Genomic DNA, 27,107 nt, shown 5'->3' with positions numbered 1-27,107 from the left:
ATTTCTGTATCTGTGAGGGGAGGTTCTGCCATCTGAGGATTATTTCCAGTGCCTGCTGGAACTATAACCTTCTTTTACCTGGCATAACTCTGAGCATGCCAGTAATGCAATTATCAAGAGTATGTGGCATAGATTTTTAAAATTTTTGCATTGTTTCTTTTGAGATGTCCATTGTGTGATTTGCTGCAGGCTGTCATTTTTGTCTGCCATCCAATGTATGTTGGCAGGAGGGTTGTGTACTAGGCTTTGTGTCTGGTCACAGAAAAAAATTCATGCATCTCAGCCAGACCATTTTGTTATTCCTTTAGAATTAAAAGCATATGAAACAGATGCAGCTTAATAAGTATCTTTTTTTTATAAATAACATTTAAATAACTTAAAACAGTAAAGTTCAAATACAACTTAAAATAAAGTTTAATGCTGTAACAACAGAAAAAAGCATGTATAAGAATGGAAAAACAATATTGAAAGCTGTATGCCCTAACAGGAATTATACAAAAGATAGGATATGTTACATAAAAAACCTTAATATGTCTGAATTTTTGCTTCATCGTTATATAAAATGTTAATTTGTGAAAAGTGAGATGAAGTACATTATTTATTCCTATTTTTATTTTACATACACTATTTGAAACATCTTTTAGAGCAGCATTAGGTATTTGTTTCATTAATAGATAGGAACATTTTGTGTTAGAGTAAACTTAATTTTTCCAAACTAACTCTCTTATCTGAATACAACAATAAACATTTACAAGATTATATTTTTTTGATCATATAGTTTATGTATAGGATATCAGTTTCTTGGGGGAAGTATTTAAAATACTGCTCAGCCTCCACATTTTCTATTGACTTGATAATCTGACAACTCATTCCAGCAGCCTTAAAGTCTGACATATTTTACACAACATTATCATCTGCTTATTATTATTATAGCAGCCATATTTAAGAAGCAGATAGTTTTTTAAATAAAATATTATCAGATAATCAAGTAATGACTTATTCTTCAGGGTAAATTAATTTAAGAAACTACCCAGTTATGACTAAGATAATGATTGTACAACTCTTTAGAATTTTTTACAACTTTTAGTTAGTAAATCTGGTTTTGTGTATATTTTCAAATCTTTTTCATGTAGTCTCTTAAAAATAAACATAAATGCGCAAGTCCAGCTTGTTCAGTTTCTCAGTAGTATTCCAGCCTCTCTTGATATCTTGTCAAACAGTCTTCTTAAAATTAATCTTCCTGCTGGAACTAGTTCTTTATAGATCATTTGTGATTAGGATATTGCCAGAGGAAGAAAGTGGGATGCTCTGTGTTCTTTCTTTGTTTTTTTACCTTTCATGGGAACCCCTTTGTGGTTTAGTGTAACAAACATCTCCTTTCCTTTGTGTGTCCATTTTGCAGAAGCATATGTATTGTAATGGTTTTCTTCAATCAGTTCTATGAAGTTGCAGTCCTCGTTGCATACTTTCTGTTGAGAGTAAATAATAAAATAAGGTTGGGTAAGTACAAGTGTCTTTTTAAATACTTAGATTAGGAAGGATGGGAGAAGAATATGCATTACAGAGCCTGCATCTTATGAATATTTTAATAAATAAATTTGACTTCTGAAATCTGAGTATTGAGTATTTTAGCTTTGTCTATTCCCCCTTAGTATTCCACATTTTGAAGAAATATATAAGACCTAATCATTACATTTATTAAATGGACATAAAAGTCTGATATGGGATGCATGGGGTAAGTGCAGAATACATTTTACTTAGTTAGGAATGTGTTTTATAAAAAAACCATACAGATGCTACATCTCAAAATATGTATCTTTAAGATTGTAGGGATGTACCCATGAGAGAAGTTTGCATCCATACCTTTCCATAGAGTCGTCCTGACTTGTTCATTGCCAGAAAGTATTCACTTTCCACTCCTTTGATTGCCACTATTCCAACTGCCACCGTTCGGATTTCTAGAATACCTGCAAAGGTACACAGTAAGGGCTTTAAAATGGTTGGTTGTTCTCCAGTCAACCGAGAAGGTTTAGCTGAACTAATATTCTGTAATCTTTCCATGTTTATTGAAAACCTGCAGCGATCATTCTTGGAAAACAGAAAATTGTGTGTATTCCTGTGAAGAAAGGGCTAGACTTTAAAAAACCCCTGTGTGATTGTGTCTGCATACAGCCACTTTAAAAGTGTCTGGTGGTCATTTTTAAGTATATACTGAAGTTGTGATGTCAGTATAAGTAATTTCTCTATTTTCAGAGAATCAATGTAGCTTAGAATTTATCAGGATCAGGGTTTCATTTGGAATGTGTAGTTAGCCATCAAGGTTCACAGAAACTGTGTAAAGCCTTTATTTTGAAGTCTTGTGTAGCAGTATCATCTCCTTGAAAGAGTGTAAACCTTAGAACTTGCAAGTGATAGAAAACAGATGACAGTGTCTTAAATAAGATAAAGTATTTGCTTGACCTTTGTGTGCTTTTATGACTGATCAGAGCTGTAAAGATACGTGTACTTGAAAATCATTAAAGGCTGTCCTGAGAACTTATTTATTCAAAACCAGAAAACATTTAGCATTGTTTTCTATAAACTGCTTTATTTTCATCTCACTGGTACATATCAGCAATACTTTCTGTGATAAATTTAAGTTACCTGCAACATAAAAAATATTCTTTTGCTAATATTAAAAAAAAAGTGAAGGCAGGGAGATTATGCAATTTATTAAAGAGCACCGGGTTGTTTTCAAGCTTAAATATTATTAATGTTGTCTTAAGCAATAGTTTAGAGTTATACATCTGAGTTTGAGCTGTTTCTTTCCATATTGAGTCATTGATAGAACTCTATGCCACAGCAACTGCACTGTGACTCCTTCTCCAAAATGGGGTCTTTCAGAGGCAGCCTACTCGAGGCAAATTGCAAGAGCTGAGCACGGGGGAGACAAGTGAGGGAGGTGGGAGAGAGGCATGTGTTAGATTGTCACCTGAATTTCCTCTCTAACAAAACATTTCATTTTTTTCCCTTTCAAGCTGACATTGACTTTTCACAGCTGCATGGTAATAGTTTTTCATTAGTTAGTTTTTTTAAGAAAGACATTAAATACCTATATTTCTCCTTCCCTATAGTTTTTTATATCCTCTTGTCCCTTGCTTTCTTTCATGTTCTGTTTTGCTTTTCTCCTTGATATTACTGATGTATCAGTTCTAGCATACATGGATATTGTTTTCTTCCTATTTTCTTTAGCAGATCAGTTACCTCTTCTCATGATGTGTGCACTGCTGGGCATTCATCTCGGAGCATTTGTACTTCTGTGCTCCCCTATAATGCTAAGCCAGCTTTTCAGTAAAGCTGTTAGAATTCTTTGACAAGTTCCACTCTGCTGCAGGCCTAGAAATAGTTCTTACAAAGGGCAATTTGTAACCGAAACTTGCAAAAATTATATTAACTTTCATTTAAATTTCACTTTAGAAAAACCACAGTGAGGCTAAAAACCAGATGAACATCTGCATTTAGCCAAACAAAGAACACAACAGTGGAAGGGATCTCTGGGTCATCAAGTCCAGTGCTCTGCTAGCCTGGGAATTGCATCAGATAATTCTCTTTTCATAAACTTTGCCAATACTAAATTGGAGTTGTTATTTCTTTGCCCCCAGTGTTTCTGCCGAAGGCTGTTCCAGAGTTTGATTTATTTTAATGGCTAGAGACTTCGTAGTACTTTGCAATCTGCATTTCTTCAGTGACAGCTTATATCCATTTGTTCTTTTGCCTGTGCTGGCCATTAACTTAAGGAGAGAGGTTTTTTTTAAAAAAATATGTTTGAGTTTTCTATTTATACAGAATTTAAAAAAATGAAAGATTCAAAATTACTTTTTTAAACAAGTCATGCTAATAGAAATTGAGAGTTCCTTGAGCAAGCTGATGTTGGATGAAGTTACAGTAGTAAGAAATCCTACTACTTTAAAAAAGGAAATGCCAAAAGATTTTGTCCAAAGCAATATTATTATTGTTACAATTTTTACATTATTTTTTAGTTTTTTCTTTTTTCCTGAAGTAGATTGTGACGTTCATACTAACTTGTTGGAGTTACTTTATTTTGGTTTGGGGTACTTGTTTTTCTACTTTATTCACAGTTGAGACATCAATGTCTTTCCTTGTCTTAAATGAGCAGGTCTGTTCTTATGTGCTTCCATTTGAAGTAAGGGGTTTAATCCTTTCAATATCTATTCGTGAAAAGAAAAAAAATCAGCAGGCTAGGATGGGAAAGAGAAAATTCTTATACATTGACTGTTTCATTGAAATACTCTTTTCATACTCCAATAACCAAAATTACTTTAAAGACGTGCATAAATTAATAAGATGTTGATAAGGAGAAATTCAGAAGGCCAAGCCTCAACAAGGTCTTAAATATCCCTGATTTAAAAATTAAATTGTAAACCATGTTCTTCAGTTGCTTTATCTAAAGCATCCCCAGAAGAGTTCAGAAGAGGTTTAAGAGAAGACTAAGATATACCACAAAGTAACTGGGAAAGAAATCAGATTAAAGCCAGGAAAAGAAAAAAAAAACAACCTAGAGATGGGCATCCAAAATTGAAAACAACTGTACTTTCTATAAAATCAGCATGAAATTCCAAACAATTTTATATGGCTGTATGGTCAGTGTATCAAATGTAGCTTGAAATTCCTGTAGTGAAAGAAGTTTCCTACAGAGCTGAAATTCCGTCTGGTGTAAGTAAAAGACACTCAGCAGAGATGGGCTATAGTTTGTCTTCAGAGAGGCTGCCCATGGATGGTGGCAGCAGTCTTTGTAACCACTTGGTGCAAATTAAATAACAGATATAGTTGATACCAGTAGGAAAAAAAAAAGAAAGTAAGTAGAAAAGAAACAAACCAAGCCCTTAGGCTGACACAACAGTTTTAGTGGGTGAAATATGTGTCAGGTTTTGGAGAAAATTTATGTCATAAATGAGGTGAGTTTCCTGGCATTCTGGTCTATAATGACAGTTGCTCAGTACTTTACAAGCAGACACTTTTATGTCTAGACTTATTCCATAACCGTAGCCTGAACAACAGGACAGTACTTCAGGCTGGAAATTAATGTAGAAAAGCGGGCATTTAGTTATATCATTGTTATAAAATTGAGCATTGTCATGTGAGATGTCATGTACCATTGTCTCCTGACAAGTGGTATTTGATGATTTTGATCACCTGATATTAAGTGTTTTTTCTGATTTGATTAGTATTTTCAAATCAACATTTTCATCTTCCTTTTATTTGTTAGACTTCTTTTTTCTTTTACAGCACACTGATGTTGTATTTGTTAAAACAAATCTTTGCTTTTATTGCCGCACAATCCATTTCCAGACTGTATTAATTTCCATCACTGTGCAGGCATAGCTCAATAGGTAGTTTCTTTTTGATAACAGTATCTTGTCTATAACAAAGTAGCAAGAGCCTTGTGATTTAGCAAAATCAGGGCATTTCTCTTTAATCATTTGTCAGCTAAGAGGCTGAAAGAGCAATTGCAGCTCTTGCTGCTGAGAGCTGTAAGGAAACCAGTAAGTGCTGCTCATGCCTGCAGATCCTGCAGGCAGATAGAACCTGTCAAGGGGCTTCTGGAAGAGGAGGGGCAGCACAACCACAGAGAGAGATCTCTTATCACATGCTAGGGAACTGCCCCAGTGTGCCAGGATTGTTCAGGAAGATTCTGTGAAGTACACATTGTGTTCAGTCCCTCATCAGCTGGCTCTGCTTCCAGACATTTCATATGTTGCAGGTATCCCCTCAATGTCTATCACATAAAGTTTCTGGTCACTGCTCCTCACTTTGTTAGTCACAGTTTCTGTAGACATCCATTCAAAGAGATGTTTTGACATCCATTACATTTTTCAGAAAGGTGACAGCAATTTCATCCCAGTACTTTTCTGTTCTGCCAGGTACATATGTTGGGAGAGCACATATGTACAGCACTTTATTTCTTGTGACTCTCTGTGCAGTGTAGTTGAAAAACAGTCTGCTGCTGATTTTTAGGGTAGGGAGGCTGGCACTGACAGTTAAGCACTTGTAGGGAATGTGTGAAACACCCTTTCCTAGGCAGAATTGTCTTAAGATAAAGTATGTGAAACCTTAAATAGGGACAGAGGGGGCAGAAAAGACTTGGATGGAAAATAAGTTTAAAAAAATGTAACTTCTAATTTCACTAACTTGTGTTTCTCATTGATTGAGTTTGGAGCACATATTTATGAATTCAAATGACCTTTGCAAATGATTCAAGGCCAAGAAAAATGATCTTGTCTTTGTTTACAAGACACTGTTTAATGATATGTAATGTAATTTGTTCTTTTGTTCTGGGACTTAATAAGTTAATGTTTGTGCCTCTTAAAGCAAGAAAATACAAATCACAATGGTCAGTGTTCGAAAACTTTAATGGTGTTATTGGTACATGTGTGCATTTGGTGAGCCAGCACAGTAAATACGTTCATTAGCTGGTGTATTACTCTCTCATGTTTATCCAGAAGAGTCTTATCAGTGAAATGAATACTTTTATTGGATAGTTTTGAAAATAATAGGTTTCAGGAAATATTTTTCTATCTCTTTTTTTAAATATAGTGTCTAAATTTTAAAGTATTTGTTTGGTTTAAGTTATTTTGAGTCTTAGTATTTTTAAACGGATGCATCTTGAAGTTCATTTGTAGGTAAAAAAATTTGTGTTCTCATTCTTTCTCAAATGTGAAAACTAATGGTAAAAAAATTACTGCACATAAAGGTACTGATTTTAAGGTATTTTGTAATATGACTTAATTTTTATCTTTCCCTATTATTAAATTAAAACTGATAGAAAGTAAACTTTGCATTTGTATTAAGTACTTTCCTTAGCAAGAGAATGAAGGAGTTTCCTAGATGGTACCTCATAGAACTCCTGTTCAGAATCTTTGTAAGTAGAAATAAATGTACAAGTATATGTTATGGTGGCTTTCAAAGCAGAGATGAAATTTCTCCACCCCAGGAATTTTCTGTCTGTAGATATGATTTTAATGAACAATTAATTAAGTTAACAAAAAACGAGTTGGTACCTACATTCACTACCACTTTCTTCTTTTATCATCTCCTTGTGATACTCTTATGGCATAAACACATGTATGTTGTTATTTACAGCATAGAAGGCTAAAAAAGTTCTTAATTAGGGGCTTTGTGCATTTGCTGTGCATGTGTAGACTCTCTGAAGCACTTTAAATATTAATATGGCTGTAAAAATGATCTGCACAGAAATAATGGATCTGTCAAGGATTTTCAGGAGAACAGTTGAAGCTACTGCTTCAGTGAGGTGCCAGACATCTGGATATCGTGGAGAAATATTCAAAGCACTCAGAACTCGTGGGTTTGTCCCGTGTGTAATTTCCAAGCAGGAAAAATTGTAGTTGTCTGAAGAAACGTGATTAACGATAGAGAGGTATTCCTTGAGGACTTGATGCAGCACATTGTTCAACATCCTCAAGCAGCAGAATTTGCTTGTAAGATTTAGTCCATGTACAGAATGTTTGATTAAGCGTAAGTAGCTGATGTCTAATTACCCTTTTGCAATTCATTGGGCACAAAACCAGTAGGCATACTGTATTAAAAAGAAAATCAACTATGTGCTAAACAGAAATCCATTAAAGTATTTTTTGTATTCCATTGGATTTTCATTTATTGTTCATTTTAAATTTTCTTTATTTGGCATTACCTTATCCATAAATTTCTCCAGTTTTCCAGTCATACAAACTGATTGATACATGCACTGCTAGATGGAACAACTTTATGATAAGCCATTGTCCTGGTGATAACAGCTGACAGATAAGTTAGTTATGGGATCTGAGCCATGTCAAGGTTTATAAAAGAAACTGCTAACTTGAAAACTCTGTGAAAAAAGTTTAAAAAAAGGCAAGATGAGAACCAAACATAAGAGGGAAGATATGACAGGAAACTAAAATGATTGTTTAGAAATGCTGTTATTTTACTTACAAGATCTGCCCTTTGAATGTGTACTTGGACTTGTGGATGTTTACCTTTATGACAGAAAAGGAAGGGGTAAGCCAAGTTCCACTCTTAAGTCTGCATTGTTCAAAGTATTTATACAGTTTCTCATGCATCATCAAATGTATAATCTGCCCTTCCAACCCTGTATGGCTGATACTATAGTGTGAAGAGTCTGGTTTGAACTTCCAGACTGATGTTTGGAAATACACGTTCCTTTTTACTTTGAACTTAACACATTTGCTCTGCAGTGGGAAATATTAAAAGCCATAATACCTTTTCTTTAGTTATTTTTCAAAGTGAATAAATGTAATGCAGTGCTCATCAGTTTACAACACTCAGTATTTACCTCCCTAATTACTGTAGTGAGAATTGCTATGACCGTATTGCAATTAATAATTGCTAAAGAGAAGTACCTTAAAATTTTCAACTATTTTTCCTTATTTTACAACCTGTTTGGCCTCAGTTTTGTATTAACTATCTGTTAATTTTGGTGAGTTAGGAGATAGTTTTATAAATCAAATGCTTCATTCTTCATTGAAAATGGTGGCGTAGTAAGAATTGGTCTAGAATGTTCTGTCTTTCAATTGGCACCTTCTGTGCATGTCTCTTCTGAACACTAGTAATTCAGACCACTGTATTTCCAGTATTTCTCTTGATTTGATCTTCAGAATCAAAGGGTGTGACATTTTTCACTAAAGTAGATTGCAAAATTATGGAGCTTTTCAATTTAGAGGTGTGACTGGTGAATAGCAGTGTGTAGTAACAACTGAATAACATGCTGCCCCAGGCAGTCATTCTCTTGGGAATGTCTCATTAAACTTATTAGAAGCCTTTACTTCACTGATCTCCACTGTGCTTTATATAAATATTTTCTTGATCAGCCTCTTAGACAGCATGTAGTCATTTCTCATTTTTGCAGGAAACTACATTTCCCTCCAATAAAAATTGCCTTGAAGCTAAACATATGGTTATAATGAAGAATAATATTATTTTTTAGAATTAATACTGTCATGTAAAATCCAAGTCTTAATCCTCAGTCTGAAGAAGTGCTCTCTTATTACAGCATTAATAATTTACTGATATGAAAAATGGAAAAAAAGAGTGGAATGACTGTTTACAAAATGTAATTGTTTCCAAGCAGTAATAAAATTAATGATTTAATAGTTTAGAGCTGAACTTGTACAAGTGCTTTCCCCACAGCTCAGACGAAGGATGTTTCTAGTATTTAAATATTTTGGCCAATTTTACTAGAATAAATGATCTTTTCAAGCTTCTCAGACTTTAAGAATGTAGCCTCAAAATACCAAAGTAAATGTAAAATGTTGCTTATTAACCTTTTCACAGCAAAATAAAATCTATCCAACTAGAGGTGCAAAACTTCCCAAATTCAGTTTCAGTGTTTGCAGCTATTTTGATTATCTGAACTTGGAAAATTCCACATAAGACCACAGCCTCCTGTTTTTCAAATTCTTCCGTAATGCAAAAGTCTTTAAATAGATTACTTTGTCTTTTTTAAAATTTTTGTTACTCTGCTATTTTGTGTTTTCATCTAGTAAAGAGCTGGTGTTTTCCTTCCCCCTTTCCTGAGTTTGTGATCACAGTTGACATAAAATTAGTCATATCATTTCTAGGGAAAACTTTTTCTTCTGAGAAAAAAAGGAGTCCATGTTCACATGCCTTTTCCATGTACAAGGGATTCATTCTCTGAACTGTGTTCTGAGGAACACTAATTCCAGGTGCATTTCCTGTATATCACCTGTATGAATTGGCTGCAGGTGGTCACAACATCAGCCTAAATGTAACGTGGCAATGGGTGCTGGACTAATTCACCTAAAGGGGGCAAAAATAAATCCAGCATAGAATCTGCTCTTTTTTCTGTGAAATATTCCCTGAGCTCAAGGCATTGCTGGTTTGTTCTGTGTATTGTACTGTCTCCAGCTGTTTCTGTGGCAGGTTTTCTGGTTCCTGAAACAGGTTTGACAGGAGAAAGAGTAGAGCCACATTCTGGGGACAAACTGAGTCTTCCTGCGTTCTTTCAGGATAACTTAAAATTATACATTTTTTGGGACAAATTACTAAAAGCAAATATTAAATGCCTGTAGATTGATCATAATGACATTCTGCAATGTGTTACCAGTTTAAATATATAGTGCAACACATTTTTAACAGTGAAAATGGTCTCAGAAGTAGCTAATAACCAAATTTATTTAAAAGAAGTAAAATTCAGAAAGTAGTTGCATAAGAAAGAAAGTGGCTGCAGTATTCCAGAGCTTGACAGTATCCTATGGGGCCTATGGCAAAGAAGCAAATAATTTTAAATGGTTTGAAATTTTGTTTCACATAGTTAAGAGATCATCTCAGCCATAAACACTGCAATCCCTGTTGAAGAGAGACGTCTTTTCCCACTCTCAGTAGTTATGTAAAATGTAGGGCAAGCACTACCCAACTGAGTAGATTTTAGTTCCATTTCCAGATCAGATCTGCTATTTTGTGCTGAACTCGGACATCTAAATATATCAATTATGTGTCTAGAAGAACACAAGCAGGCACTACGTAATTCCTTCCAAGGTACAAAATGCAAGAAGCTGCTAAGAAAATCTTACTAACCCCTCGCTGCATCGCAGAGTGGGAATTGATAGAAACCAGCTGGCTCACTCCTGCCTTCAAAACACTGCTGGACATATATTTATATGTATGGTCTCTCAAATTGTTCTGGTTTGCTGCTGGCAAATAATTTAGATTTAGTTGAACTTTCAAAATCTGTATAAGACCAAAGACTAAGTTAAAAACTAATAGGAGAAAATTAAAACCCCCTCAAAATCAAAACCAATCTAATAATCTAATTCAATTCTGATAAATAAATTAGAATTTTTGTAACAGATGTTTCTCCTGTCTTGCTCATATGTGGATCAAAATGTGTGTCAATTATCCTACCACTGTTGTTTTTTCGAATAGCTTAAGTAATTCCTTGTCATAATTTTCCTAAAGTAATTAATTTCCTTCTAATTACACACTGTTGTTATCAGTCTAAAATTTAAGCCTGACTGGAAGCCTGACTTTAGGGAAATCAGTAGAATACTTGCCATTACACACAGGCAGCACTTGGAAACTTCTCTCTTTGTTTATGTGACCAGGTATTTGTAAATGTGTCACTGTCATCCAGTTATCTTTAGCTGTTATCTCACTTTACAGTTCTGTATCAAAACTGAGAAAAACAGCAGCATCAGCACCAGTGCAGAAAATTGTTCCTCTGCTACAGGACCAGTTGCTATTACCAGAGCAAATAGACTGTGGGAGCTGCAGCCACATTTCTCTTTTATTCTGTATTCATTTGTGTGATTTTTAATCTGCCTTTTAAAATTCAGCTGAATAGACCAGTTGGAAAACTGGGACTTCTTTTCAGTTTTGAGTGCCAGGATGTAGAGGAAATCAGGTGTTAACCATCTTGAGTCTGGTGATAAAAGTATCTGTGCACACTCTTATTTTTCTCCATGTGCATAATATCAGGAAGTCAGTGAGAAAACTGTTTCAACTAGAGTAAGGTAAATATTCTCTAGAGTCCACAGCCTTTCTATGCTTTGCTTTTTCTGGATTACATAAGAGTAGGGGGCCTTGCTTTTCAGTGACAGTTACTTGTACCCTAAAAGTAGAAATCAGAGCTCTAGAACTCACGTTCCAGTGTGTTGTGACAGAATAGTTTGATGTTATATTATGAACAGAAGTTATCAGTCACAGCTAATGTAAAAAAGGCAATGGAATAAGTAATCAGTACTAAACAGTTAATAGAGCATAGGATTATCCAAATTATATGACATTTCTTTAAATGTTTTAATTAACTTTAACACATTTTATGATATTATTGGTTGCACACGATCTAGCTTCCCATTGCTTTTGTTCCATTTTTTATATCCCGAAGTATGAATCAGTGCAGTTATATTTATTTCAATTAAATTATCAGTTTATATCAGCTAAAGATATATAGAGGGAGCATAAGAAAGGGCAGCTATGAAGTTAGTTGCTTAGCGTTCTTACCCACTGTTCTTTTGCATTATCACCAAGAACCCCACATAAAGTATTTTCTCAATTAACCATAGGAAAGAATGTAAAATATGATAGAAACCACTTCACTTTCTTTATCTTCACCTTTCACTTTACTTTTGCCTTACCTTTACCTTTCCTTTTAACTAAGGAAAGTTTCTTGTGACCCTGAACTGCCTAAGGAAGGATGTGAGCTCTCCTGTGCCTGTAAACTGCAGTGCTTCATTTTCTCAGCTCTCGAAGCACACGGGTACTGCTCTATCACTGTATGGTGACTGTTTGTAATAAAGGTGTCTGTGACCAGTCTGTTAAAGGATTTCATAACTTAAATTCACATCCATTCTGGCATCCATATTGTTATATTGGTAGAATTCCAAATTTCCATCTCTGACAATTATCAAACAACCTGCTTGATAGATGACAGCGCAGTGCATTGGCATAAGTGTAAAGACATACTTTTCTCTTGATCTTGAAACAAATGGCAGGTTTCATACCACTCAAGCCTTAGAGAACAGCTTCAGTCAGGGCCTTTGAGAATGTTCCACTTTTCCATTTTTTCTGCTACAGTTTGCTTTTATATGTATTGGTGTCATGAAATTTTGATGAGCTCCATAGAAGTAGTACATAAGCAACCTGTAGCAGAATATATGGACCCCTTAAAATCTGGAAAACAGCTGCTCTGTAAGTTGTAGATATTTGGAAACATGCATTTCAGCTAATGGGCTTAAACAAGGGCTTTGTTCAAGCAGGGAAGAATAAAATGTTCATTTTAAGGAAGTGGAATAAAATGGTAGAGATTTCATCCATAGGTTTATAAAGTTAGATGACTCAGATAATGGCTGGTGGGGTTTTAATATAAGACTCTGGACTGGGTAGCAGAAGCTGCATGTGCAAATAAAGGGTTTGCAGCTCTTACATTTTTATTTTGTGGAGGATTTGCATTAAGCTTGCATAATTCTGTGATTGGCAGACTCAGTTCGACAGCCTTTTTTGAGTCTGCCTTGTATTTATGATCATTTCTACTCCTTATGGTATTATTATCTCCCAGTGTTTGTAACGTAAAAGAATAGTGACTGCATAACACAGACTGCATTTGAACTGCCTTGAAGAGTGTACAGTTAAAAGAGCACAGGGCTTGGCTGTGCTTGTAGTGGTATATTCTCAAATGTATAAAGAAAACCTGTTCTTAGTAAAGGATTTGCTATGCTTTTTGCGCTGACTGAAACAATTATGGCTATTCCAAGCACTTAAAGTGGTGAAGAAACTTTTTATTTCTTTGCATAAAATATCTGTGACTTCAGCTGTATTGCAGGAAAGAGCTGGGGAAACATTACCAAAGTTTACTGAGATGATGGTTGCTTTTTACCACAGAAAATGAAACAAAGTAATTCTGCTGTTCTTAACTTGCTCTCTTTGTGTCAACTTAATTCCTCCATGACTATCAATGTATTCTTGATTCATATGTAAATACAAATGTTCTATGGTAGGAAAAAATCTTACAAAACGAGATTATATTTCTACTATTGAATACATATGAACTATAAATAATGCTATCAGTTTTAAGCCAGTATAGAAATGTGAATCTGTGGTTTTAATAAAGGTCAGAAAAACCTGGAATAAACTTCCAGTTATATCTTTCATATAAAAATATAAATTTGCACATATATTTGAAAAGTGATAGGTAACTATTTTTCAAGCTGAATATCCTAAATTGGGTATATTCTGATGTATTGCGCTTTTCAGACCATATCTTGAGTAGAATAAATAGAGATAGCAGCATTACTCCTACATAGATATTGGTAAAATAGATAAGTCATTCTGACTTAAAAGTCAGGAAGAGATTAATAGTGGAGCAGGAATTTCATTTTTTCTTTATGCCTAGTATTTATTACCAATGTTATGAAATGGTATCTTAAAGTAAAAGCACATGGATTTGCAGAAGCAATAGTTATTATTTGCCATATTTTTAAATAACTCCTGAGCCATGGATAGGCATCAGTAACAAAACTTTTACTGATTTCAGTAGAGCCAGACTTTTACAAATGGCATGTATTTGTCTCTTTCCTAATATGGGTCTTTCAACTCTTGAGCAAACTTTTCCTAATGAATCACAGGGTTAGATAGCTTTTCCACGAGTCAGTAACTTAACTCCTCCACAGCTGTGCAATATTTTTTACTTTCAACAGCCACTATGTAGACTATCAGTGATAGTTGTCCATAGTTCATCCCTAAGTCAGTATGAATAGAAGAGCCGTATTTTGACTTTTTGTTGGAAAGAGCCAATGCTGTACTTCTTGACAATTACTTTCTCATGTTAATTACATCTCTCTTTTGTTGAGAATGTATTTCAATCAAATACCATTCACACAGAGAGGGAATTGTTTTTTTCATGTAGAAATCTATGTTAATGGAACAAATATGGCACGGTCTGACAGGGCTCAAATCAGACTTTTTTGTACAATACCACCTGTGATGTAGATTGCAGCACATGTGATTACAAGAGATGGTGTATATATAATTTTTTAGGAACCCACTAACAGAGGCTAGTTTGGGGTGCAGCTGCCAGATAGCTCTTAAGAGGAAAACAAAGGAAGGAACCATCCCACTGTGACGGGTCTGGTGTTGGAGAGTAGACTCGGGAAACGAGCTCTGTAACAAAAAATTCTCCTTGCTAAGCTCAATTCAGCTGAAAACACCCGTAACTGAATTGTTGAAGTGTGAACAAGAAGGCAATAAATTGTGATCCAAAATCTTCAATATTTACAGTGCTGTATACAGACAGAAATACTCTTCATTTTCCTACATCACCTGAAAAGGGCTGATCACCTACGTTCTGATTTTTGAATCTGGGTAGTCTGTTGGGGAAATAATTTGCACAAAACTCATATTTATTCAATTTTATCATATATGAATAAGGATACTCTAAACAAAGTTATAGCACAGACAGAAAAAAGTGAACAGCAATGTGAAGAGCAGGAAAGGGAAAAAGATTTTCGTAAGGGCACTCATAGTTTTAATGGAGCTCTAGCAGGAGAAAAATGTCTTATGTATACAAGATTATCACTTACAAGTGATTAGGACTAAGTAAGGAAACGTGGGTTCTGTTATTTTTGTCTCACACAGTTGCATAGCAGTGGCTACTTGCACATTTTTGTAGATACCACCTGAAGTGATGTAGAAATTTAAGCACCGTATATGTCCTGTGGGGTTAGGCCTAAGTATTGCCCTTTTTCAAGGTGGCTTGAAGTGTCCCTTGAATGCTTGTCAGCTCTTTCAGAGAACTGGCTCTGGGTTCCTATGTGAAAAGGACAGTGTACAGATACCTACTTGTGTTTATGGAATATTTTGTTATCTAAGAGAAAAAGTCTTGTTTTGACAAACATAGTGTATTCCATTTCAAATATTGAACAGTTCTGAATAATTCTCCAATAATTTCTCATGGTAGTTATGATAAATATCTCTTTTATCACTAGATCATTTTCTGCTTAAATGTTAGAGCCATTGTAACTCATCAGTTTCTCTTGAATAATGTGCCTAGATCAGAGTTAGGCTGTTCATCATCGACCAAAATTAGAGGGGTTTGCCTTATGTGTTACGAATAACTTGAAAATTCTGCTTTTTGTCTAATGATAGTCTTATGGTTTTGGTATAGACTGGTTTTGCTTCCTGTGTTCCCTCTGGATGAAACTGCCATTTCAGAAGTTTTCATCAGAATGTGTCCTAGAAGAATATGATTAAATTAGAGGAATTCAAATTCAAAACACTGTATTACTTAGCTAAAAAATCAACAGAGCATGATTTCTGTGAAATATGTGGTAATAGTTTCCTAGAAAGATGTGGTAATTTTTTTTTCTTTAATTTAGTTGCGTGACAGTCTCTTCAGTAATATAGACAGAATTTCCCAAGCCACATAAGGGTGCAATCAGAAATGAAGGCATGCTAAGTAATTTTGTTTTGGTAAAGGAGGCTGAGCACCAGTTTTCTCATATAAACATTCTGATTGAAATTGGTGTATAATAATCTAAAAGATTGGTTTTATTAATAGCTGTATTATTTTCATTGCTCAACTTAAAAGACATTTAAAGGGACAAGTATAAGTGGCCTAGGACTCTTTGCCATTTCCTTTATAATTTGAGCAGACTCTCTTAAGGCTACTCTCAAAATTGATGTAACATTTGATTTCCTTTGAACTAATAAATATCAACTACAAAGTCCAATACAAATTCACCCAACTATGTGGCTGTTGCACTGTTAGTAAGGTAGGAGAACATGCCAGACTGTCTTTTACAGCATTGATAAGAAAACTCCCTTCCTGGCTGCTGAAGCAGATGCTTAGAGGGAATGAAACACAGTGGGGTACTGATGGAGTGGCAGGATGCAAAACAGAGCAAGAGACTCAAAACACCTGTGTACTTGATTACATACTGATGAGAGGAAGGAGGGCTCTTGTTGCTGGCCAGCAGTTAGGAGAGGAGGATTCCTTACAGGGAAGAGGCTCTCCATCCATTTCCTGGTGGGGCTTTCTCCACAGTTCTTATGTGGTCCCTTATCTGGTGTGGTAGGTAGTGTTTTTTTCCTTAGTGGATGAATTGTCTTTTTGGAATCATAATTTGGGCATAAAGAAGTTTGTTTCTTTTTATTCTGATTGATACACAGTGTTTTAGGGTGATCTGAAGAACTTGCTTGCCCTGGAAATCGTGTCCCTTTTTATTTGGTTTTGGTGTTCAGACTTTGTTGCAAATACTGACCAGAATCTCCATGGTGAGTAAAAAATGTAAAAAGTTTGGTTAGAAGTATAGAGCATACTTGAATTGGAAGAATGGCTTTTTGTCACCAGTCAGTTTCAAAATACTTGTAGTTGTATACAATTTCCCTTTCAATTAGTAGCAGTGTTTGCAGGCAGAGTGCCGTGTGAGTTCTGTCACTCTTGCGGTTCAGATGTGGTCAGAGACGTGCTTAGTACGTGGCAGAGATTTCTTTTTGTGCTGTGTTCTAGTGTGGTATTGCTAAGATGGTGCTGAACTAATGCAGGCACTAGTGTGGGGTGTGGAATTCAGTTGAGATGTGAATTCAGTGGGAATTCAGGGCTTCTCAGGTGCAGTTTTCCCACAAGCAAACATAAAGGGCTGCTGCTGAGGGAAATCTTGTGCTGGCCTTTCCCACAGCATAAATCTCTCATGTTGTTAGGCAGCTCTATCAAGCAAGTCTCATTATTTGAATCACTATGTGCTGGATTTACATATCTAATTCCCTAAATCCTTGTAAAATTTCACCAATAAGCACTCCAAAACTGCTTGGATTTCTGTGTATCATCTTGCACATTATGTGCAGTCCCCAAGCTGCCTGGGCTATTCCAAAGGAAATAAATTAGCATGGTGGAGTTAAAGTTGCTTTTGAAAGCTGGTGAAAGTTGCAGTTTCCCATTGTGTTAGTACTGACTGCACTCTCCAGGATTCAGTTATCCTTTCTGGTTTACTTCAGAGTTTCTGTCAGGGAGTACAACTCTTGTTTTCACAAACACTGGAGTCACTCCACTGTTTGCTGCCTTCTTCCCTTGACTAGATTGGCATTTTCTCCCAAATCCATCTGCTTAGTGGCTAGCTAGAGAGCCTGAACATTGCCACCCTTAGAGTTTGTGTGGACCACTCAAAGGGCAAACCTATCATCACCATGTGATGTTGTGCATGTGTTATATGAGAAGCCACCAAGCTCTTGCAGAGTGTTTCCACACACCTGGCTCATAAAACTCCAGATGTGCCACTGCATTGCAGCTGTGCACACAAACAGCCCCTGAACAACAGCACCAGTTCACCTGAGCAGCTCAGGGGCTGCAGCATGGATTCACGTACAACCTTTTCCAAATTTGATGTTGATTGTGGTTATTTCTTTCCCTCTAATATTTTTCAGCTCTAGGTAAATATGTATGTTCACCTAAAAGAGTTTCTGTGTTTAACAATCATAAAGTTCTCTCTTTTTTGTTTTTTTTTTGCTGTAAACATTTACTTTTGATTGAAATATCAAATCCCATGTGGCATTTAAAGGTCATAATAAAACATATAAAATTAGCACAAGTTATTAAGGAAAATGTGTGTCTTTTTAACAGTTGAGGCTATTTTTTCTGCTTTGAAATACATTACCGTCTAGTTAGACAAATATTGAAATTCCAAGGTATCAAAATGGCCAAGGAAAAGTCTGATCACCTTCTTTTTATAGTCTATAGCACCTCCCAGTGTCTGTTGACACGTTTAAAAGGAAGCAAGCCAGTTTACCAAAAATGGAAGTACTAATGCTAGGAAACACTTTCATTAAAAAATCCCTCTGGTTATGGGGGTATTCAAAAAGTGTCATTATTGAAGCAATGGAGATGAGTGGGGTGTGTTGATCCCTGTTGAAGTTACTGTTGTTATTAATGTCATGGAACGGTCACGTTTGCTCTTTTCATTTGAGTTAATCTATCAGTATCCTGACCGGGCTTAATTTTGAAAGACTGGATGCAGAAGGAGGATTTCAGGGTTTTGAACAGAGTATCTAGACCTTTTAATAACTTCATCCTGGTTTTGTACTTTGTTTTAAAAGCTAAATAATAGTCAAAAGAGCCTATTGATTGCATTGGTATTTTTATTGCTTTTTTGGTATGTTTTTATGAAGTTGTGAGCCACATCTTGAATATTCACTTCTAACTTTTCAACACCAATTGTTACAAAGAATTTTTTCCATTTGTATAAATGATGTCATGTGTTATGAAAGTTTTAAAGTGTGACAATTCAGTGCTATGATTGTTAACCTCTATTATGTTACTGCCGTAAAAATTTTCACTATTACCTTTTTATTAATAATGTTTCTAAATTGCATACACCAGAAGGCTAACTTGATCTTTCTTTCATATCCAGAGTTAAAAATAATGTCAAAGGTCAAACAAGACAATTGAAATACAGTTGCCAAATATAGTCACAGACAGTCAATTATGCAACGAAAGCAGTGTGCCACCCATGAAGAGTAACAGCCTACGTTTGCCTAAACTTACTCTGTTTTGATGAGAAAAGTGTTCCAAAATATACTACTAGTTGATGGATCCTGTAGTGTGGAACAGTATAATTATATGGTTTAGGATGTCTTGGCCCTAAGCTTTAAGGAAGGTGGAGAGGAAAGCCAACTCCGTTCTGTATTCCAGGATCCTAGAAATCTGAAACTATCACTTTCACATACTCAAACAATACAGAACGTTGGAAGCTGTGAAGGGGAATATCTGGATTTAGGCTTTGTTTTGCAAGACATAATCAAATAAGATTATAAGGAATCAAATTTTCTACCAAATTCTATTTGCCTGTATGGAAATTTCTTCTTTAAGATTCATCGTAGCTCTGTATTTTTCTGTCTAGCTACTGACTTGAGGTATTCTAGTTAATTTTCTATTAGTCAATCAATGTTCTATTATCAAATTATTTGATATTTATAATATTAACACACAATTCTTTTGGGGTTTGGAAGTTTTTTCACTAATACTTTTTAAAGCTCTTTACAGAGAAGTGAATAATTCTTAGAGGCACAGAGAGTTTGAAGAATTTTCCCAAAGTCTGTAAGCAAATTGCTTAGAAGTTTGGATTAGCCTCAAGTCTCTTGAGTCTCAGGTCAGGGCCACTTTAGCACATTTTCTTCAGGATGGAGCAATAACATACTCAATGATACAATACTGAATTTTTTGAAGGTTCAGAAATTGTAAACAATGTGGGGGGGAAAGCTGTGGGGGAGAAGGGGCTGCAATTTATCTTTTTAAATGTATCCTGTAACTGCTTTCTGCAGTTGGCTGCTACATTTGTTTGATTGTTCCATAAAAATGTGCTATTTCTCATTTCTGATAAATCTCAGTATTGGGAGATTCAGGAAAAACTGCCAAGTCACAGCTGAACTACAAGGCTGTATCAAGGTTGAAGGAATCAGTGGGGACAATATCTATAGACTCAGATGTTTTTCACTTCTCAGACTGATGTTAGGTTGGTTTTGAAGCTCCCCCAGGCAGGCATAGCCCTGTTGGTGTATGTTAACTTGTGGAGCTGCTGCCTGGGCCTGAGCCCAGGGGTTTGAGTTTTCCCCCACAGAGCTTATGCAATCATTTTTGTTCATGAGAGTGAGAAGAAAGTGAGTGTCAACTGCTACCGTCTGGCTTTACACATATTTTTCAGCTGGTAAATGCCTAAGAATAGACAAGGTGATGAAGATTCTGGAGGTAAATTCAGAAGTTGTAAACAGCTTTATCTGTGTTTTGTGGCACCCCTGTCATACTATGTCAGCTGAACACTGATCTGGATGTTGATATGTGAGACCTGAAGAATCTTGCTGCAACAGTTCAAGGCTTCGCGCCCTGCTTTCTTCTCCTCACCTCCCCAAAGGCTACACTTACCAAAAAAGTCAATAGAAGCTGTAAGACAGGTACAACTCAGCTGCTTCTGTTATCTGCATCTTTGCTAAAACCCATCATCAGCAGCAGGTGAGGGTGAAAACCTGGGATTTGTGATAAGGTGCAGGCTGAGGGATAGGCATAGATCTCTCTGCTGGTTGAAACCTGAGGGCTGGTATGTACCCCCAGTGCCAGACAGGGAACTGGAGAGGCAGCAGGGGAGTCTGGTATATTTAGGTCTGATTAATCACTGTGGCAGAGAAAGTCATCCTTGGTGCTGTGGGCTAGGTTTTGAGAAGGATATGCATGTATTTCCATTTGAATTAAACCTCTTGCTGTTATAATTGAAAAAGCTAGCAGAGTACTAATGTGACACAAAAGCACTTTAATGTTAGTGAAGGTTTGTCTTCTCTTGACACCAAAGTGTTGGTTGAACCAACAACTCTTGAAAAATCATGAATGCAGTTGCAGGGACAGACTTTCTGTTAGTTTGGAATGCACATAACCCGTAACTGAATCTAGTCCATCAATACCTGCCTTGAAATACCTGATTTTCAGAAGCTGAATCTTCTTGGTTCTCTATGTAATATGTATTTAAGCAACAGAAATAAAATTGATACAGAAACACAGCATACATGCATTTTTTTCATGCTAAGAAGCATATATAAAATGCTAATGGAAGTCTGATTTCTAAGCAAGTTGGAGTATTTAACCACTACGATGCATATAAAGTGTTTTTTATGGTCAGTTAGGGTTTACATTTGAGCAAAACTGAGTTGGAGTTCTTTTATATTGCTGAAAACTATGACTTGCTGGATTTTGGTCAAAATGGAAGTAGTTTTCCAAGATAAAATTGTAATCAAGATTTCAGCCATTTTATGTCAAGATCTCACTAGACTACTTTCTCTACTCTTTTTTTTTGGTTGGCTTTATCCACTGAAAAGAAGAGGAAATAGGCATTTTCTGGGTTTAGAGCACACATGGAATATGATAGGATCAGACATCTTAGGATTCAGGTTCCGGGAAGGCTTTTCTAGTAACTAAGAGACCCTTTGAAGTCTTTAAAATGAGATTCCAAAGGCAACAGAGCATGGAAAGTCCTAAAGCATCATCCAGTCATAGTTATAAATCCTCTTGGATAGAGTCAAAACAAACTCTGGTTTTTGCTGCCTTTTTTTCTGAACAAAATTAAGGAAAATCTGAAACACAAACTGAAATGAAGGAAGGAGTGAACACTGTTAAGGAGAGCTTTACTTTTCTATCAAAGGTACAGAGTTAGCAAATTGCCTCGTCTCCAAGATTTGTTCCATCAATCTCACATTTTACAATCATGAATTCAAAAAGTGTGTTTTGTGTGCCCACTTGGATTCTTTTCCTTGAGCAAGATGCAAAATTTATTTTTTGTTAAAAAGGGTTAGACTTCAGCAAGTTATAGTAAGTTTCTGTCAAAGAGAAATTTTGTTATGAATAATGACAGATTTTTCTGGGTGACCTAAGCTTTAGTTTTTCAGTGGGTGACTCTCAGTTCTCACTCTGCCATTTAGTTTTCAGGTTGAAAGCGAAGCTGTCAGGTGCAAAGTGATTTCCCCTGCTTAGTGGAGATCACTGTCCTCTGATTTGATTAGTTCACTCTTGAATTATCACCTTTATGTCCACCAGAAGGCTCTGCTGCTTTCTGAAGTGTGCTCAGAACCATATTCTTTGGGTACCTAACAAGGTCAGCACTGTTGTAAACAGGATTTGGCAATTTGCTTGCACTGAGACAGCACACATGGATTTCTTTAACTAAGCAGTTGAATTCTAATGTGTTTTGAAGCAAGTGAATGATAAATACAGATTATTTACAATTGGTGAGTGAGGATTTGCTTCAGCATTCAGTTATGTCATGAAATTTGAATCCACACACATTTAGTACAGTGGCTGTTAACTTAAAACCGTAGGAATTGTAACACTTTCACTATTTGTGCTGTTACTTTCATTGTGTGTGGGTGTATATATATTTTTTTATTCTGTAGTTGGAGAAGTCTGAAATACAAAGACCCTAATTCCTCATCATCTTGGCATTCTTATAATCCCAACCGATAGGAGAGCCTCTGTGAATTTTGGCACTTGCCAAAGGTGTGGTGAAGTTATCCTTCTAAAGACATTTCTCAATGTGAAGATTGTTCTTCACAATATTCATGTTTCACACCCCATGGGCTGAAAAGAAGTAGTTCATTTGACCTACAAAACTGACAGGGCAGCTTCCTTTATGAAGCTGAGATATGATAGTAAAAATATGACATTTTTTCTTATTTTAGTAGCACAAGTTAGCACATTCAAAAGGGAAAAGAATTCCTTTTATTTATTATGTAAGTGGAAAATTAGGTTAAAATGAGAAGAAACCTCTTGGAGCAACACTTTTCATGTCCACTGATTGGTTAGACTGCAGCAGTTCTGGCATTCCATCCTAAGAAACAGGTGTGATTTACCTTTTACTGACTTTCAGGAGTGGAAATTGTGGAACAAGAACATTTGAACACAGACAAAACCACATCCTTTTCATGGGTGTGTTATTAAAACTATGCTTTTCAAGGACCCTGGATAAAAACAGCCTGTTTAGTCTTCTATTGTTAAAATTTTTGCTTAGGGAAAGTGTACTAGTCCAGGTGGGGATTATTTTTCCTGTTTGTTTGCTTTTTGCCCCCTCATATAATATTATTTTCTTTATAGTTATGGATTTTAGTAGAGAGCCATAAGCACATCTTCAGAAAGGCTGTTCACATCTTTTGTTGAACAAATGTTATGACAAAAAGTGTTTCTATAATAATACTAATTTTTTTAGTTTCTCAGAAAATCCAGGTTTTCAATGTTCACATTTTTCTCATCCTCTTTGTCTATATTTGCCTATTCTACTTGTCCAACAAAAGGATTTGGATGTTATTCCCTAAGATACAGTAGATAAATTAGATCATTAGACTTAAAATGGTGGGAACTTCCTACATACCTCAGCCAAATTTCAAGACAGTTCATCACAGTGCACATCAGTTACCAGATAACCATTACAATTTCATTTGGTTTTTCTCCTCATATTCATTGCATTTACTAGAAAAAGGATTCTTTTTTTTTTTTTTTTCTCCCACTGCAATATAAACATAAGGGTTTAGTGGCTCAAGTTTGCCTATCTTTAATTTGTGATAGTTACTTACTACCACTAAATTATCATAAAGTGTTCAGAAAACTGCAAGAGACTACAAAAATCACTGGCACAAGAGGATCTGGTGTTCTCTAATGGGCTCACTACAGCATCTTTAAAGGTGTCATTAACGTATTTAAGCAGAATGGGATCCTTCAGAGAACTGAGAACCTCTGCTTGAATTTGAAATAATGCTAAATTTCTAACAACGTTTTTCTTGAGCATCATGGAACTAAAATAGCAGCTGTGTATAATTAGTCAGCTCTAGATGCTTTCATAATGTGTTTGTAAATAATAACAGAAAAAAATTGGGTACTGTGAATATTCACTTATCTGCATTAATTTAGAAGGATCAGTTTCAACAGTCGGTAACATTTTTTCCAGTGATTTTTATGGGAACAACATTTCACTTCAAAACTAGCCCTATGGATCTCTATTGTAGCAATGCCCTCCTGAAACTCAAAGGGAGTCTTCTTGAATATGGACCAAATAATTTAGTTGGCTGCTGGCCATGTGTTGTCTTTCAGAGGAATATAGTTATTCACTATGTAATAGTGTAGGAAGAAAGGAGACATATGGAAACAAATTTTAAAAGAAACAGTAACATTAGTCAATGCAGATTTAGCCACACAAGTTGCCAAGCACTTAATATAGTCATGAAGTAAAGAAATAAATTATGAAGCCCACGAGGCCGGCGCGTAGCACGCGAAAGTGCACTTCTGATAGAAAACAAGCACTCAGCTGAAGGCTGAACCACACTAACACTTCTTGAAGTTTGATTTATGGATTTCTTTGGCTGCTGCTGTTATAAAAAGCACACTATTATATACAACAAATTAAAACTATTTTTAACAGCATTCTTGGAAATATATTTGTCCTTTTATTTGTCTCTAAATACTAGACCAGCATGTCTCTGGCCCCTTTTCCTTATAATTTTGTTTTGAAATATGCAATATAATCCTATGTATTTTCCTGTTGCATGTTAGTAATGTCTTTTCAAGCAGATGTCATGTTTCTCTAAATAAACAATACATTTGTAACAACACAAAAGACAAAGTGGCAAAAATTAGTGACTGTAAAAATTGATCCTTTCAAGTATAAATCAAAGATTATATAGGTATTGGTGTGGAAAATACATATTAGTACAACAATTCTTTTTCCAGTTCAGAATTTGTATTTGGTACAGCTTCATAAAATATTGTATGTCCATTCTCTCTAGATGAGTCATGGTTGTGGAAGAAAGGGGGAGAATATTTTTTCAGCATCATGATCATTGTAATAATGAACTGCAGAAACTATAATAGATTTTGTTCCTGGCTTGGCAAACTATCTAAAAGATTTTGCAAGAGAGTTTACATAATTCTTTCCATTGAACTTTCTAGTATTGCTGTGTTTCAATTGTTAACTCACACACACCAAACTTTTAGGTAGTTTGTGCACAACATAAATGTGGTTTAATGTTTCAGGAGTATTTTATGAGCAGAGTTGGTGGTTATACATTTTCGTACTTACAACCTTAGTTCACTTGTTAAAATAGGCTCTCTGTTTGCTAATAGTTCCCAGCTGTAACTAATACATTAGCAGATGTACAATGTAGTATTTAAAATGACGCATTTCAAAATCAATAGCAAATGTCCTGCTATACAATTAATTGGAAAACTTGTTTTACACAATGGCCAGTACACGATACAAAACACTTTTGAAGTTATGGTAAATCAATGAATAGGAAACAATGATGTGCAAATTTCTAAAGACTTAGGAAAAGCAAAAATATTACTTACTGTAATTGTTGTTTGCTTCTCTTGTCCCTTTCACTTTGCCTCGCTTATCAATCCTCATATACCACTGAGTTCGACAGAAAAGTCTTCTCACTCTTACATCCCCCCCTTCCATATAATCATAGCTTCTGGTATGTCGCTCAGGGCTGGAACAGTTCACATTTGTAGCCATTTGCTCTGGAGTCATGTCATTGCAAGCTAAAGATATAGTGCCCATTAGAAAGATAATGTAAAAGTATGATCTGTAGAGCAAAATTGGCAGGATCCATGTCAGTATCCATTTGTGCATTATAGTGCAGTGTTCTGGGTGTTCATGAACAACATAATGAAAATTAAATCTCAAGTAGACTGTTGCTCTTAGGTCACCGACCTGCCTTCTGTCTTTACGAGTTACAGATTCATTTAAATGAGATTGCTCCCTCTTCTAGAATTCTGATCGTTATTCCTTAATAGTTAATGGCGAAATAGAAGAGCTTCTTAAATATCTCTTCAGTCAGAATATCCTTTAAAGACACAAGTTATAAAAACCTTTGTTGTCGTGACCTTCTTTACTACTTGAATTTGCTGCTTGCACTGAAAGTAAAAGATCTGTGAGAAAAGGTGCATGTGTAAGTCGTTATGCTCAATTGTTACAAACGTGCAAGGATACATTGTGCTACTGAAAAGTACTACAAGTAAATATATGACATGCTGAGCTCATTTCTTAAAACATGCTAGTGCATATTGATAGATCTCTCATACAAACTTTTACATAAACAGGCATTTACACTGATTGTAAACACAGTTCTGTCTTCAGTTTTAAGTCCTTCCAAAAATCTCCTATTGATTCATTTCAACTGCATTTTCACACATGAAAAAATTCTCCTGATTACTTCATAACTGTATATTTACTATTAGCATAATCTATCATGCAACTTTTCTCTCGTTCAGGTTTCAAAACAGACCTCATGGCTTTAGCCCTGGATTTTTATTCCTATCCTTTTCAGATTATTAGTAGAAATAGTTTTCTAAATTCTTTTTTTAGCATCTAACATTTAGAGATAAAGATAAGTTATTAGCTATTAGAAACTGTGGAATGATCTTGTAAAGGACAGATAACTTACTTGTTCCTGTTGATAAGAGCTGGATATCCAAGTACTCCATTTCTGTTGTCTCCTTTTTGCAACATGAGACACTCTACTGTAGCTACAAACTCTCTCAGCTCAGAAAGACTCCACCAGAATTATAATTGTTTCCATAAATCAACCCGCTGGAGAGATGGTGTGTATGTGCTTATGCGTGCGCGTGCATGTGTGTGTTGAGCCTGTTGTTCAGTCCTTTTCGATAAATACCTTTGCTGACCTCACTTGGAAGCAATTAGAATTTAACCAGTCAGCTGTCAGTTGAATGCACGAACAAAAGTAAAAGGAGACTTGCATTGTATCGTGTCCAGTGGTCATCAGAGGGAGCTATGTACATAGTTTATGCTTTAAATCTCCAAGAATCTTCTTTCTAAAAACGTATATTTTGTGCTGCATGGATAGAATTGCTTCACATGCTAGTTAGTGTTTCTGTGCTCTGGTTTAGGTCAGTATTTTTCTGTCCTTAAAAAATTCCTCCTCCTCTGTTTTGTACTCACATGCTTATCTCAGTTTGCTTTCAAATCTCTTCTGCACTTTGGTGGATTCACAGTCTGCTTAGTGCCTTTCTGAAGGAAATGTGGGTCTGTTACATACCGTGG

At 35.6% G+C, this 27,107-nt stretch overlaps 1 protein-coding gene across 3 annotated transcripts; it reads right to left on the bottom strand.

The window, feature by feature from the left end:
- Positions 1-396: 396 nt before the first annotated feature.
- FGF7 (fibroblast growth factor 7) lies at positions 397-26,717 on the bottom strand. 3 transcript variants are annotated; one of them, XM_048318268.1, is made up of 4 exons: positions 26,491-26,717; positions 25,391-25,585; positions 1,864-1,967; positions 397-1,469 (listed from the first exon to the last, which is right to left on the bottom strand). In XM_048318268.1, exons 1-4 carry the CDS (start codon positions 26,528-26,530, stop codon positions 1,275-1,277), a joined length of 534 nt encoding a protein of 177 aa, XP_048174225.1. In that variant the 5' UTR covers positions 26,531-26,717; the 3' UTR covers positions 397-1,274. The 3 variants fall into 3 exon arrangements, with proteins under 3 accessions (XP_048174225.1, XP_048174223.1, XP_048174224.1); XM_048318266.1 differs by having other exon boundaries at positions 25,391-25,975; positions 26,491-26,716; XM_048318267.1 differs by having other exon boundaries at positions 25,391-25,960; positions 26,491-26,716.
- Positions 26,718-27,107: the final 390 nt, after the last annotated feature.

The sequence above is a fragment of the Corvus hawaiiensis genome, chromosome 13, assembly GCF_020740725.1.
Source record: "Corvus hawaiiensis isolate bCorHaw1 chromosome 13, bCorHaw1.pri.cur, whole genome shotgun sequence".
NCBI classification, from domain to species: Eukaryota; Metazoa; Chordata; class Aves; order Passeriformes; family Corvidae; genus Corvus; species Corvus hawaiiensis.
The sequence above is the reverse complement of the archived record's forward strand: the minus strand, read 5'-3'. Positions and strand labels throughout refer to the sequence as shown.

Excerpts from the sequence above, each read along its gene's own strand:
- FGF7 (XM_048318266.1), bottom strand. The coding sequence starts at position 25,676 with ATGCACAAATGGATACTGACATGGATCCTGCCAATTTTGCTCTACAGA. Across the intron at positions 1,968-25,390 it reads AGAAGCAAACAACAATTACA|GTATTCTAGAAATCCGAACG; the intron begins GTAAGTAATATT and ends GTACCTTTGCAG. Across the intron at positions 1,470-1,863 it reads CAGGACGACTCTATGGAAAG|AAAGTATGCAACGAGGACTG; the intron begins GTATGGATGCAA and ends TACTCTCAACAG.